We start from the raw sequence: 16,343 nt of genomic DNA, 5'->3' as shown, positions 1-16,343 counted from the left end.
GCCTACAACGTAGGCCTAGGATCTGTTTTTAAGATTCGTTTTTTTTTTAAGGAATACTGAATTAATCAAGATCCCAAAATCCATAACACCATTCACCAAAGTGTGGCCAATTTTTTATTTTTTTTTAATAAATAAATAACTCTTAACATTAACAGTGGAAACCTAAGACAGATCCATCAGTAGCAGCAATGGCTACCCTACACTCGCCTCTGGCTTCCACATGGTGCGTGAACAAGTGCAGAACCCGTACCCTACCCGCCACCTCAGTTCTTGTTTCTACTTCCATCCTCGACCCGAACCCAGACCCGAACCCGTTAAGGCCGTCCGCCGCAGAGGGTACCATGCTTTCTGGCGGCTCATGAACAGAAAGTGGGATGGACTTGATGGCAAAGGTGGCGGCCATGTACTGAGTCCCGCCTGCTTCGATCTCCCCGGCGGGTATGAAAAGGTAACCCACCTGATTTCCGGCGTATAGGAGCTGCACCGAACCGCCGTAGTGGGTGAAGACGGCGCGGTTGGGGTTGTGAACGGTGACGTATTGGGAGAAAGTGAGGTTGGCGGTGGAGTTGGCGGCGGAGAAGGCGGGGACTAGGACGGCATTGACTGTGAGTGTTGGGTGTTTGGGCCTGAAAATTGTGAAGTAGACGGTGAATGCGGCGACGGCTAGGAAAATAACAACAATGGCGGCGACTACACATGAGGAAGCAAAGTTAGCGCCGCCGCCGCCGTCATCATCGCCGCTCGGTGGCTCGTGGGGAAGACCAGACTTGCCCATTTCTTGATCAGATCTGTGCTTCCAAATTCCACTTTAGTATGTTTGCAGACGGGAAGTTTCTCCACTTATATTAATGGATATAATATGAATTTACGTACTTTTTGTTGGAACTAGAGGATAAAAGAAGAAAAATGACTTTAATAAAAAAATAAATAAAAAAAAGAAAAAGAAGAAGAAAAGCACTTTAATAAAACTTATTTTTATTTATCCATTATTTTTTTAAAAACATTTGATAGTTTACGGATATTGAGAATTTGAGATAATCTATTATTTTTATCTATCTAAAAGTGTGAATAAAAGGGCAAAGTTTTACAATTGTGAATTTACAATTTTGCCCTTTTATTCTACACAATTTTATGTAAAAGTGAATACAAATAAGGATATAAATGTAAAAATCAATTATTAGCTAGGACATAAAAGTAAATGTATAAATTTTTATATAAATAAATACAAAATACATGGCTTGTTAATTATTACACATTAACTAAATGCATTTATTACTGAGTAATAGTTGATTGATTAAAATAATGAATCAAAAAGATGTTACAATATAATAAGCCTAAAATAATTTTTAATAATTTCATGCTCTAATTTGGGTGGGATTTTTTTCATTTAATTAATTGATTAAATAAATAAAATAAAAAAAAATATTTTTGTAACGAAATCAGTTTTGGAAAGAGAAAAACAAAATGGGTGGAATTTGTTTTCATTTAATTAATTAATTAAATAAGTAAAATAAAAAGAAATAATTTTGTAAAGAAATCAGTTTTGAAAAGAGAAAAACAAAAAATTAAAACTTGTCATAATAATTTTAAAAACATGTTATAATTAAAAATTAAAGACGGTTATATATTCATGAGTCTTATATATTTTTGTATAGATATGAAGAGGTGAATAAAAGGGCAAAATTTTACAATTATGAATTTACAACTTTGCCCTTTTATTCTACACAATTTTATGTAAAAGTGAATACAAATAAGGATATAAATGTAAAAATCAATTATTAGCTAGGACATAAAAGTAAATGTATAAATTTTTATATAAATAAATACAAAATACATGGCTTGTTAATTATTACACATTAACTAAATGCATTCATTACTGAGTAATAGTTGGTTGATTAAAATAAATTAATCAAAAAGATGTTACAATATAATAAGCCTAAAATAATTTTTTAATAATTTCATGCTCTAATTTGGGTGGGATTTTTTTCATTTAATTAATTGATTAAATAAATAAAATAAAAAAAAATATTTTTGTGACGAAATCAGTTTTGGAAAGAGAAAAACAAAATGGGTGGGATTTGTTTTCATTTAATTAATTAATTAAATAACTAAAATAAAAGAAAATAATTTTTTAAAGAAATCAATTTTGAAAAGAGAAAAACAAAAAAATAAAACTTGTCATAATAATTTTAAAAACATGTTATAATTAAAATTTATAGACGGTTATATATTTATGAGTCTTATATATTTTTGTATAGATATGAAGAGGTTATACAAATAACAAATTTAATAATTATATATCAGTCTGATTACTCATTTTTTAATTGACTAAAAATAAATATTTTTCATATCTATAAACAATATAACGAGTATTTTTCAAATAAAACAGTTAAAAGAAATATTTTTGTAAATAATTTCAAAATATAAAAACAAAAAATTAAAACTTTCGATAATAATTTTTTAAAAAATAGAATTAAAAAATATTTTTTGAAACTTTGAAATTTTTGTATAGATAGATGTAAAGACAAAATGTTAAATAATAATTATACAAACTTAATAATTATATAAACTTAATATTACTCACTTTTTATTGGTTAAAATAAATATTTTTGAATTCATGAGCAATGTAAAATGTAATTTTTTACCAAAAAAAAAATGTTCAAATTATGAATGAAATGACAAAATTTTCTAAGATAATAACAAAAAGTTAAAACTTCCCATAGTAATTTAAAAAAAAAATTAAAAAAATATTTTTTTGAGACCTTGATATTTTTTTATAGACAGATATGAAGAACAAAATGTTAAATAATAATTATGCAAACTTAATAATTATATGTGAATAAAAGGACAAAGTTTTACAATTGTGAATTTACAATTTTGTCCTTTTATTCTACACAATTTTATGTAAAAGTGAATATAATAAGGATATAAATGTAAAAATCAATTATTAGCTAGGACATAAAAGTAAATGTATAAATTTTTATATAAATAAATACAAAATACATGGCTTGTTAATTATTACACATTAACTAAATGCATTCATTACTGAGTAATAGTTGGTTGATTAAAATAAATGAATCAAAAAGATGTTACAATATAATAAGCCTAAAATAATTTTTAATAATTTCATGCTCTAATTTGGGTGGGATTTTTTTTATTTAATTAATTGATTAAATAAATAAAATAAAAGAAAATATTTTTGTAACGAAATCAGTTTTGAAAAGAGAAAAACAAAATGGGTGGGATTTGTTTTCATTTAATTAATTAATTAAATAACTAAAATAAAAGAAAATAATTTTGTAAAGAAATCAGTTTTGAAAAGAGAAAAACAAAAAATTAAAACTTGTCATAGTAATTTTAAAAACATGTTATATTAAATACGGATATATATTTATGAGTCTTATATATTTTTGTGTAGATATGAAGAGGTTATACAAATAACAAACTTAATAATTATATATCAGTCTGATTACTCATTTTTTAATTGGCTAAAAATAAATATTTTTCATCTCTATGAACAATATAACGAGTATTTTTTCAAACAAAACAGTTAAAAGAAATTTTTTTGTAAATAATTTCAAAATATAAAAACAAAAAATTAAAACTTCCGATAATAATTTTTAAAAAAATAGAATTAAAAAATATTTTTTGAAACTTTGAAATTTTTGTATAGATAGATATGAAGACAAAATGTTAAATAATAATTATACAAACTTAATAATTATATAAACTTAATATTACTCATTTTTTATTGGTTAAAATAAATATTTTTGAATTCATGAGCAATGTAAAATGTAATTTTCTACCAAAAGCAAAATGTTCAAATTATGAATGAAATGACAAAATTATATGACTCACAAATTATAAATAAATTATGTGTACTCACATGCGTCGCACGTGCTTTTTACTAGTTAATATAAGTTCATGTATCAATTTAACAATTATTGAAGTGCCGAACAAAAAAAAACAATTATTGAACTGTACTAAAAAAAACAATTATTGAACCTCGAGCGGCAAACAATGTCGCTCATACTATTATACAATTTGTTTCTTCCTCCCATTCGTCTTTTACTTGGATTAATGGGGAGTTTTCTTCGTGGTTGGTTGAATTTGCATCAAACGATTTTACTCAAAAAAAATATTTTAATTATCATCAAAGTTTTCTATATTAGTAAGTTGATATTAATTTCCAATTATATTTGAAATATTGTGAAGAAAAAGTTGATGTACAAGTTATCCCAAAAGACTACCTAAGTATATTATAACACGCTGTATCATTAGATTTGACTTATGGGGGTATGTTAAATAAGCTCCTAACTAATATTAACTAGCAAGCCAATGCGCTAGAGATAATTAATAAGTATAATAAAAACTAAAGTAGTTTTCCTCTGAAACCGTCTTAGGCATCTATATCGTGAATCGAGTCGACTTGGCTCATATTTATAATAAAACGTAAAAATCAGTGAGACAATTTTACAAGAATTCTCATGTTTTATCTTTTACTATGATATAAATTTTAAAAAAATACATATATTCGATAATATATATATATATATATATATATATATTATCTTTTGATATTATAATGAACTAGCTAGACAATAGAAATAAATATGTGTTATCAGTTATATACAACAAATTATTATAATACAACTACATGCCTTTCGAAAATAAGTAAAATTATCCTATTTTATTAATAATTAAAAACACCTGTAATATAATAATTTCAAAAATTATTATAATCTTTAACATTAACACACACAGAATTTAACCCCGAAAAAATAATAAAATAAGAATCAGCATACATGCATGTTTTATATCTATGACGATTGGCGGATATTCACTGAATAATATGATAGGAAGTTTGAAATAAACTGCAACGAGGAATCCTTGACACAATAGTGTTCGAGGTAGAAGCCGACATCTTAATAAGGATACAAATTGCTGGCTCAAACAATAGTTTTAGATATATATACATACATGAAAAGCCTACTCAAAACATGTCCAAGATTTCAGTAGTAAGCTAGCTCCAATAATTAACACTGATTCAGAACAAAAACTTGGCTCGAATTCATCTTCGAAGCAAGGCTCTTGCCCTGTCGAATGCGGCCTTAGCAACACTTTTCTCAACATCTTTTCGTTCCCGGAGTTTCAAACGATCCTCCCATTCCTTAGATGCAGTCAGAATGTATTCCTTCAAAATCTGTTTCTGGTTAGATATTTCTACCACCTGATTCTCCATATTCCCCATCTCCGCCTTGCAACACATTATTTCGGCCTCAGCCCGGGAAATCCACTCCTTCATTGAAGAAAGTTCCTTCTGCAGAGCTATCAAACGCTTCCCATGTTTATCAACAGTACCCACAACTTTAGCATGTGCTTTATCCATCTCACCTAGCTTTAGTCTTTCGCGATGACAATGATCCATTAAACATTGGTAAGTATCTTCGTCGGGAATGGATTTTTCGACCTCAGCTAATGAAACTGCAGAATGTATAAGTTCGTTCACACGTTCCTTGAAAGGTTGGTAATTGTGGAACAGGCGATTTAGAGCAGCAAAAGTGGCTTCTGATGCATGCGTCATGGCTTCATGCTCTTTGAAATCCATCACCTCCAGACGAGTTATGAGGCCCTTCTGGAGGTGCTCAGCTGCCAGCGCGAATGACTTTGAGATTGCTTCTGTCATAATGTTATTGGTTGTGGTTTCAGGGAAAAGTTCAGCACATGACGGTGCATCAACACCAACTTCGGTAGCTCTAGAGCATGAGAGCTCAGAATTGAATTCTGGAGTGAATTGGGAAGGGCTGTAACCCTCGTTTACTGAATATTCTTCCTTCGACTCGGAAATGGGATGTAACAGAGGGGAGAAGCCTGCATAATAAAGAGAAGAGCTGATAGAAGATACGGAAGCACTTAATTTACAATAAAACTTTGCAAGTACGACTTCTTAAATTGGTTTTCGAAAAAATAGAAGCAGAATTTAATCAGATATAACAGTGAAAATGAATTTCTTTCCTTATGCCAATAAGAAGCAGGAAACTCTAAAAGTCACATTTTGAAATCCACTCCTTGTGTTAGGATGCTCTAAAGCTCCTTCAAGAACAAAAAAGAAAAAGAAAAAAACGAAAGAAAGAAAGAAACTAACCCTCCATGAAAACCAACATGCACAAAAGGAGTCCTTTGCATATGCACAAGGAGTGGAAATTTCTTAAGATTCCAGAGTAAAAGCTACAATCTTTTCCTCAACTATTTATCCTACTGCCTACATTGCATTAACTGTTGGCAACTCAACAAAGAACCAAGGTTGGATTCATTACTTCTATTGTCTCCAGCTATAGATTCTTTGGAGGGTGTCCTCAACAGTTCATCCGATATGTCTTCGTGACAATTCCATTGCTCCATCTTCCCAGATTTCACATCAGGACAAGGGGATTTCATATTTATTGAAGTTTCATTCAAATATGGCTCATCAACTGGCTCATCGTCTGGCTCCTCGTCACTTATCAGGTTGAAATCCACAACCATATCAGCAATTACAGGGCCAGTGTCGTTGTCACGGCCGGTAAATAAAGTTGCATTTTCGTGAAGCTCGTCCTGCCAAACTTTAAATCCACAAGACCCTTGTCCCTGTGGAGGATTCAGTACAAAAGTTTCTAGGATGGTCAGTCTTGCATACCCAAAAAGCATGAACACTGGACCGGACAGAATAATTTGGAATAAGAACGACACAAAACAATCATTAACTCCCACTCCCAAGCAATGCTAGCTACCCATTGCCAAATACTGAAAGCAGCCAACTCACACACGATGCAAGCGTTTAATGTAGGAAATTTTGAACTATTAAGGCTCTTCTATGTATTGCCTTGACTCAATTCTCTAGAACCCCCAAACCCCGGCATAAAACATATATAGTTAGATCCTTTTTAAAGAATACTCTTTTTTGACTTAACAACTGCTTTCCTTTTGTTTTTCCTTAAACGGAAACAAAATTCATTAATAGTACTATAATTTGACAAAAGAAAGGGACAACATACTTGTGCTGAAAAAAAACTCATTTAAAATCAACCAAGTGCTTCGCCTGTGTTTTTAAGGCTAATTGCTATCAAGTTTTACCATAAATAAACATATAATGACGGATCACTATAATCAAATCAAATACACTTAGAGAGGAATCTATGCTAACAAAAACAAAGCCATGTTTTGGTTATTTAGTGAAACAAGAAAAAAGGTGGAAAAAACCTCTACCTCCTTTACTCTGCACGTGAACAAAATTCGGCCGGCATTAGGTCCAACCCTCACCTTAGTGAAGCGGCAAACGCCGGCCTTACAGCCGCCACAGTACGGCACGTTAATGAACTCATGCGGCTCTACCGAATCGGCCCACTTAAAGAATTCACATTTCTGAAAAAAAATTGCAGCCACAACATAAAGAGAATCAGAGATGAAAAACCCATTAAAGGAAATGTCAGAAGAAAAGGAACAAGTAGTACTGGAGTACCAATTGCTGCCGAGGGCATTTGAAGTACTGCCTTAGGCAGCCCAGATATTTCTGGGTGGAGGTTACGAGGCGGCAGCTTCCGCCGTTGCAGGGGCATGGAAGGCACCGTTCAAAGCGTGCAGACGGCGGAGCTGGTGGGTTCTCCGGTTCCATCTTTCAGCTGTGATCGATTGAGTGATTTTCGTACCGTTTATGATGACAGCATCGATCGTTCGTTCATGTCCCAACGGTCCGAGTTCTCTGTTGACTCTTCGTCGTCTTTGTTGGAAAAAAACGTCTCCTGTATCAATAATATATGAAATATCATGTTAAATGCTAATAATAAATAAATAAATAAATACATCAAAAGAAAATAATTCATGGACCTATACGATTATACCATAATTTATTTTCAACAAAACTAAAATTATTACGCAAATTAATTATTTTATATCACTTTCTCTTGTTATAATAATTATATTTTTTTTATTTACTAAAATGACATTCACTTTGTGTGTTGTATCTCTTGTGTTTTGTGGCTATTTGTTTATAAAAAAATCATCTAACGCATGTATTGAAATACTAGTATATACGAATGAGAACGTATTCAAAGTAGACTTCTTGATTCATCTACATTTTTATATAAAATACTAGTGCACCAAGCAAATGCGATGCATGTATTATATAACAATCATGTATATTATTAATTGTAATAATTTTTTATTTTATAAATTTCAAATAGTTAAAATATTAATAATTACAACAATTTGGATCGAAATAAAATTCAAGAATTTGGATGAGTTATCAAATATATTAGTATTTCACATGTGCGATACACAGAGTGTTATTTTTATGTAATTATTGGCAAAATTAGTAAATACTAGTCGTCGTGGCACACGCGATGCGTGTGTAAAACATAAAAATGACGAAAATTTGATATTTAAAAATATTTATATCTTTAATTCAGAAATAATACAAAACAAAAATAAAAATAAATTAAAAATATATATTATAAATAGTGGATAAGAAATTCGGAGGATGAAGGTTGTTGGAAGTAGTGAGAAGTGGGAAGGAAGTTGAGAGAGAGAGAGTGCTGAGGGGTAATAAAGGAATAAATAGGTGAAAATTCACCATGACACCAAAATCAGTTGGTATAGGGTGCTTAGACTTAATAATATAGTAAGAGATAAGTGTTTGAATAAATAATTAAAATACAAATAAATTAAGTTTGAATTGGATTAAAGGATTTGAAATCTACGAATATAATGTCTCTTCATTGTTTAGATAACTTAAAAAAATTCATCTTGATATTTATTATACTATAATTGAGGTCATCACAACGGATTTCAAATCCTTAGAGAGTTCATTGCGGTTGGAGGGATGTTTGACAGAGTTTAAAATTTTTGTAAATTTGTTTGAAAAACTTTTTAGAAAACAGTTTTAATCCTATTTGACATCTCTTAAGATGTTTTTATATTGGAAAAAGTTGTTCCACCCTTCTTTTTTTTTATAAATGTTTTATTTTAATATTTTACTTCTTCATATTATCTTTGTATTAAAATTATTTTTATTTTCTAAGGGATTTATTTATCCAATAATTATAAATTTGATGCATGCAATATTTGTATTCCATACAAAAACAAAATAGAAATTTTTTAAATTTTAAAATAAATATTTAAATTTTTAAAGTTTAATTAGTAAAATAGAAAATATAAAATATAAAAATAAATATAATAAAATATAGATACATAATATATTATAAGATAAGTTACATTAAAATCCGTACAATTAGTATGAAATGTTCTTTATATTAACAAGAATTAATATATAAAGTATATAAAATTAAATAAACAAAAAAAATTATAAATATGATAATGAAAAACAATTTAAAAATTAAATCGTATATTTATCTATATTTTAAAATTGTTTAGTCAAATAATATATTACTCAAATCATAATATTTTATTTTCTTGAATATCCTATATTACTTCTTTCTATAATTTTGAATTCAATCATATCTTATTTGAATTTTTAAATTTGATGATAATGTCTTCACTCTTTTCGAAAATAATTTTTCGGTTGAAAAATACTATAGTTTATATTTTAGCAGTCTTTTCAGCTTTAGATAAAATAATATTATCTTTTGTTGAATGTTTAATTTTATATCTATTTATATTTTAAATTCGATCACATATTATCGTAATTTTAAAATTATTTAATAATGATAATCGTTTACTATTTTTCGAAAATATTTTTGAACGGAAAAGTTTCATGTTTCTATTTTTAACATATTTTGCTGCTTATATATATTAAAATTTTTATATTAAATAGTATATCACTCATAATACTATGTTTTTTAATCTCTATTGAATATATATATATATATATATATATATATATATATATATATATATATATATATATATATAAGCAAAAACAATCACCATATTAAAAGTAAAAATTAAATTTTGTTTGATCACAAAAAAATTTATTTTTAATTTAATTTAACTTCAATCGTTTTTTTATCTATATACTAAAACTTTATATTAAATAATATATCGTTCATATCACTTTTTTTTGAATATTTGTTGTGTATATCTATATATGCATATAGACAATTATCTTATTAAAAATAAATGTTAAATTTTATTTGATAAAAAAAAAGACTACTTTAAATTTTTTACAATCGTATTTTTACGTATATTTAAAATTTATGGATTAAATAGCATACCACTAATAATATTATTATTATTTTGAATATTTTTTTATTTATATATATATATATATATATAAGAAACAAAACACCTTATTAAGAACAAAAATTAAATTTTTTTTAATAATGAAAAATATTTTTTTAAAAAAAAAATCTATCGTATTTTTATAAAGGACCCGTTTGGTTTCAAAAGCTAGGCCAAAAAAGCACTTTTTTAAGTACTTTTCAGTTAACAAGGAGTTTGGTTGACCAAAAAAGTGCTTAAATAAACATTTTTTTAAGTCAAAATTAGAGCTTTTTTAAAAGCCAAAAATTGTAGCTTTTAAAAGCACTTATTTTAAAAAATCTCTACAAAATCCAAACGGGCTCAAAGAAAAACGAAAAATTAAATTTTGTAAAAATACTATTTTGAATTTTGTTTTTAATTCAATCAAATTTTTTATTTATATTTTCAAAATTATAGTTTAACTATTTGTAGCTGAGTTTTCTGTTTTTATATATAAAAATTCTAAAGGTATAACAAATATCATGTACAATAATATTTACAATAATAATATCCTAAGATTTTGTTATTTTATCGCGATATTTTGTATTTAATTTATCATGATATTTTGATAGTAAAATTTCCTTGTATTGGGGCAAACAAAACAATCAACGCTAAAAGCAAAAATTAAATTTTGTTTGATCACGATAAAATATATTTTAATTTATTAAGATTAAATTGTATTTTTATCTATATTTTAAAATTTTTAGATCAAATATTTTATCATTTATAATATTATCTTATTTTTTGAATATTCAATATTATCTCTATATATAATTTTAAATTAAATAATATATTATTTGTATTTTTTAATTTTATGATATCTTTACTATTTTCGAAAATGTCTTTTGACGAATTTTTTTTTTTTATTTCTATTTATGTAACTTTTTTGTTTTTATATATATATATATATATATATATAATATAGATGTGGCTTATAAATAATAACTGGTAGTTGATAAGATATTGTTGGAGATAAATTTGAAAGAGGTTAAATGATAATGAAAATGTGAATATATGTTTGTAAAATTAATTAAATTTTATCAAATTGAATGTAAATTAGTCTGTAGAGGGGTTGATTTTTATTTTTAATTTTTTTGAAAAAAGTAAGATAAGATTAATAATGTTTTTTTAAACAAGATAAGACATAATGTTGATAATATGTCTCTTGGTTAATCAATTTTATAAATCAATTTTTGGTTAATTTGTTTGTATAAATTATGTGGCATATATTCAGTAATAAAAAAAAAATATTGAGTATTGTCATGTCAATTGTCAGCTCCCATATTATAATATTGCTTATTCGTACATGAAGAATTTGGAGCCGTTGGACCTCCATTGTGAAAGGAAAAAATAAAAAGGTAATATTTTATTTTGTTTTTGTTTTTCCCCCCTTTTTGAATAATATTTTATTTAGGTTTTGAAATTGTCCGCTATGCCATTATGTTGGGCTCTTTTCTAAATAAAAAATAATGCAAGTTGTTTTTTTTTTTTTTGGAAAGGATAATGCAAGTTGTTAGTTGAAGAAAAATCGGGCTAATTGCATCTACACCCCCTCCGTGAAAAGTCTAAAAAACATAAAACACCCTGTGTAAAATTAATAGTATGTTAGACCCTATGTTATAAAAAAATTAACATAAAAACCCCTATGAGAGGGTATAAATGTGCGAGCTTGTATAACATAGGGGTGAAATGTGCTACATTTTAAAAAACTGAGGGATGCATTAGCCTATTAATATTTTTTAGAAGAATTTATGATTTTTAGACTTTTCACATGGGAGATTAATGCAATTAGCCCAGAAAAATCATATAAGTTGTTAATTGGAAAAGCCATTTTATTTGCTTTTTTTTTTTAAAAAAAAAAAGAAAAATTGAAAATGCTGTAACGGGCATGATACGTCGTTACACTTGAGACAAAAAAGAATTGTTTTTTTTTTTTTTTTACCTGAATAAGAGACAAAAAGAATTGTTAAATTACGGACACGATAATTGTTTTCCGTACATTTTTACACTTGTTTTTACACACTTTTGCAAAAATCAACACACCATTGATCTAACATGTTACAGAGTGCCTGTGTTTCCTTAGAGATCGAAGGTCCTAGAGTTTTCCAATTTCAGCGGACGAGTTCTGAATCAGGTACTTCACTTTCCATCACAAAGTTCGGAAATGCTAGTGTAATTTCCCTGTAATTTGATCAACCCGTTACATATTATCCTCCGATTAATCCACCAAAAACTTTCAACAAAATTTGAAATGTTTGTTCAATGTAACCAAACTATCTAACGTGGATGTAAAAACAAATAAAATCATGTCACATTTTATCCAATTTCAATCGTTTTAAAAATATTTGATATGTCAAACACAAAAACTGTTGCACTCGATCTAAAGATAAAAACTAAGTAAATACTCATCAAAATTCTCCGGGATGGACCAACCTTAGGTATGGAAGAGTCATGTTCTTTATAAGAGAAGGATTCTTAGCAACCAAATCATTCCATTCTTCTTCATCTATCTTCCCATCACCTTTTAAATCTGCTTCCTGCAGAGTCTACCGCGAAAAACCAGAACAAAGTTAATAATACATTGCAAGTTTTCTGAGTAAAATCGACCGGCGATTTAATACCTTGTCCACCATTGCTTCCACAACATCAATCGAGAGACACAGATCTAGCTCCCTCAGAGTAGCCAGAACCATTTCTTTCAACTGAAGAACACGCGAAAAACCGATTAAAAACGCCACCGGAATGTGCTTTAGACGAAATGAATATTGAGAAGGTATTAACTCACCCCTTCCCTTTCAATATAACCAGTACGTCTAAGGTCATACAGCCTGAATGCAACTGTAAAGACAATTAATCTTTACGTCATTATAAATGAAAGTAGCATCAATAACGAACTAAGATCACGAACAAAAGATCATAAAAAATTAGCTATATATATCATCGGCTTACAGGAAATTTTTTCACATTCCGGAGCATCAGGGTGGAAGATGTGCAATGCCCGAACGAATTCTCCGAATTCAATCAAGCCATTTCGCTTTGCATCAAACAAATCAAATAGCTGCAAAGACCATTGAATAAAATTTTATCCTATTTTGTTGATAACTGCACAAACTCTTGAACTTTGAAGCTATTAAATGGGAGATGTACAAACCCTTTCTGAAAGGAGATTCTGCTTGCTGTTGCAGTTGAAAAGTGCCAGCAAGAAGTCTTCCTGAAACCAAATTACACCAACCATCTCAATATTCTAGATATGAAATCAGTACAGAGTGCGAAATGATTGAAAATAAAATGGTCTATATATACTGTCCTGTGAGCTCACTTATAGCACCGATACAAGAATTACTCGATATTACAATCAGCTATAACTTTTGATATAGTGGATTGGTGGATAACCAAGTTGTCTCTGATGCAACAACGTCAAGATTGAACCACATGTGGTCACGTTCCGGCTCGAAAATGGTTCGGGTTTCTCAAACTCTGACCCAGCAGTTATTTGACTACTCACATGTGGTCACGTTCCGGCTCAACTCACTCACCCCCTAGGCTTATCAACAAGACAAGACACACCTTACAGTACCCTGCGGGCGACGTGTAACCTCATGAATGATTAAAATCAATGGATCCCATGTTCAAAATCCGTCACGCCACCCACAGGGCATCGACTTAACCGTATTTGAGACTCGGTTATACGTTGTTGATATCATTCGATTTTTGCCGTAAACTGAGAGTACCTTGTGAATGAAACCATCATCAACTGCAGAACTACTTAATTGCTCAAACAGGAAGTACAGAGCCTCAACCTCATTCACATTAACTGCAAATTGAACCGAAACAAAAAGTTTCAGACACAGAATCACGAACAAATTAACCTACGAAAACATGCAGTTGAAGATTCAATTGCAAGATTTTAGTTCAATTTCACAACTCACATGTTGTCTCAGAAGCAAGTATGACATGTTCCTCGAATTTTGGGGGTTGTTTAGCTTTTGAGGAGCAAAAGCATCTGGCAAGGGAACGCATAGTAATCCAATCCAAGATTTACAGATGCAAACTGCAGCACTTGCAAATGTTAACAACTAGCATAAGGTGACAGACCGATTGTGGCAAAGGGGTAAGCACTGAATCCATTGAAAAATCTAAAAAACCCACAAATTTTTCTCTCCAATTTCTTTGAAATGAATTACAAATGAAGAATCTTTACAAAATGTATGTAAGAGATGACTGGTATGCGATGGTGATGATGAAACGCAATACAGAGCATATGCTGTAAAATCTTTCTTCCCAATATCAGATCTGCAGGTATGCCACTAAACTCTTGGTAATTAATCATCCTAATCTGTTACACAATTTCCAGGCCGCTGAAAATGTATATCTTTTCTCCTAAAAAAATGTAAATCTTATAGTTTTTTCAAATCCATGAATTTTACCGTCCCAGAGCGTGGAGATTAATAATTAAAACTTTGAATATCCAAGAATTCTCGAGGATCAAACAATATGGGCTAGAGATATGGGAATTAAAGCTTGGACTCCATGTGCAAGAACCTAAAACAAGAAGAAACTTGAGAAGGCCAAAATTTTCAAATAAAATGTAAATGAAATCTATAAAGGGCTCATGTTCGTTAAAAATATACTTTTTTTTTTTGAGAGTCGTTAAAAATATACTTAATATGCATACATGGAAACAAATATCACCCACGTAAATATATGCGCATTAAAAAATTAACCATGCAGCTAAAAACATTCCAATACTGATATAAGAAAATTGAAAAAGAAAACTAATTAAAACCTTTCAAAATGATCATACAAGTATGAATTTGGATTGAGCCACTTTAATATTTTAACCGCGTCGTCCAAAATCATATCGTTCCATCCAAACATAATGAATTTTTTTTTTTATGTTAACTAAAAAATATATATGTCCGTAAAAAATTTAAAACGAGCGTCCACATATCAACTGCACAACCGCGAAATAACTATGGATTTAATAAAAAAATTTAAGCTCGAGCAATGCATGTTCTTGTCTATTTTTACTCCATGGAAGGAGACATGAGAGAAAGATGAAGTGGACTTACCAGTTCACTTTTTCTTGTTCTGGTGAAGGTGGAGTGAATCAAGGTTGTTCTTTGTAAAGGATTCTTTATATATGTTCTTTTATCTGATTTAAATATTTAATTTAGTAATTGTTTATTCAATTATTAATCTGACTTTTAGCATCTCCGACATTATTCATTTATTCTATTCATTCAATTTTCAAATGTTGAAGTTTGAAACTGTCAAATTTGCTGTTTAAAACAATGCATTGCTTATGTTATGCTGGTGCCTGAATTGATTAATTTCTTTAATTAATCTTTTGTTGAATTTTGAATTTTTGACGTACGTGCAATAGTTAATAGCTAGCTTAGCATGGGCCTAGGCATTTTAATATCGTTAGTTCCTGTTATGTTAAAAGTTAATGACATAGAAATGATGAATAAAAAAACTATGTATGGAATTTTACCCTTATTATAATACTTGATATTTCCAAAAAGAATATTCTTGATTTCGGATAATACTTTCTTATCATAATTCATACCCAATTTTGATTACATGTTTTCTAAAGTGTGTCCACGTACGGAAGTCACCAAGAAGCTACCTTAAAATCAAGTATCCATGAGCATGAAACTTTCAATAGGTGTTCAAATTGATGGAATAAGTAAACATTTGATCAGTGGTTAGGTGTTCGATTTTCTCTATCAACATTTTTTTTGGTTAGTCGCACAGAGTTTGTCCAATGCGATTTACCTGACTAACGTGGTTTGCAAAGTATTGCGTTAATTAGTTGAGAGTTTACCAATATACACCGAAAGATAACGATTACATGTTCTAATATCATAAAAAAACATTCGCGAACATGAAGAAAAGTTCAAACATACAAGTACATATATATCTCGTGTTTCTAAAAAAATCGATTCATTTTTTTAGAAAAAATTGAACAAGGAAATTCATTTTTAGTTTAGTTTATTTTTTTTTTTTTTTTTTTTTTTTTTGGAAAAAACAAGCTGATGGAGAGGTATTTGGATATAATCAATCTCGAACACAAAATCTATTTAGAAATCTACTTTAATTTT

At 29.0% G+C, this 16,343-nt stretch overlaps 3 protein-coding genes across 5 annotated transcripts; all 3 read right to left on the bottom strand.

Annotated features, from left to right (window-relative positions):
- Positions 1-148: 148 nt before the first annotated feature.
- On the bottom strand, positions 149-775 carry LOC140871831 (uncharacterized). The gene has a single exon (XM_073274572.1). It carries the CDS (start codon positions 773-775, stop codon positions 149-151), a length of 627 nt encoding a protein of 208 aa, XP_073130673.1.
- A 4,073-nt stretch (positions 776-4,848) lies between these two features.
- LOC140875299 (uncharacterized) lies at positions 4,849-7,733 on the bottom strand. Of its 2 annotated transcripts, none has more exons than XM_073278956.1 (4): positions 7,499-7,733; positions 7,246-7,401; positions 6,318-6,627; positions 4,849-5,871 (listed from the first exon to the last, which is right to left on the bottom strand). In XM_073278956.1, exons 1-4 carry the CDS (start codon positions 7,649-7,651, stop codon positions 5,072-5,074), a joined length of 1,419 nt encoding a protein of 472 aa, XP_073135057.1. In that variant the 5' UTR covers positions 7,652-7,733; the 3' UTR covers positions 4,849-5,071. The 2 variants fall into 2 exon arrangements, with proteins under 2 accessions (XP_073135057.1, XP_073135058.1); XM_073278957.1 differs by having other exon boundaries at positions 7,300-7,401.
- A 4,456-nt stretch (positions 7,734-12,189) lies between these two features.
- Positions 12,190-15,351, bottom strand: LOC140874880 (calcineurin B-like protein 7). 2 transcript variants are annotated; one of them, XM_073278345.1, is made up of 9 exons: positions 15,309-15,351; positions 14,166-14,287; positions 13,968-14,050; positions 13,388-13,447; positions 13,186-13,294; positions 13,022-13,074; positions 12,858-12,938; positions 12,670-12,782; positions 12,190-12,417 (listed from the first exon to the last, which is right to left on the bottom strand). In XM_073278345.1, exons 2-9 carry the CDS (start codon positions 14,254-14,256, stop codon positions 12,348-12,350), a joined length of 660 nt encoding a protein of 219 aa, XP_073134446.1. In that variant the 5' UTR covers positions 14,257-14,287; positions 15,309-15,351; the 3' UTR covers positions 12,190-12,347. The 2 variants fall into 2 exon arrangements, with proteins under 2 accessions (XP_073134446.1, XP_073134447.1); XM_073278346.1 differs by lacking the exon at positions 15,309-15,351 and adding an exon at positions 14,664-14,801.
- Positions 15,352-16,343: the final 992 nt, after the last annotated feature.

This window comes from Henckelia pumila, chromosome 1, assembly GCF_033568475.1.
Source record: "Henckelia pumila isolate YLH828 chromosome 1, ASM3356847v2, whole genome shotgun sequence".
Classification (NCBI taxonomy): domain Eukaryota; kingdom Viridiplantae; phylum Streptophyta; class Magnoliopsida; order Lamiales; family Gesneriaceae; genus Henckelia; species Henckelia pumila.
This window is presented reverse-complemented; position numbering and strand designations above follow the sequence as displayed.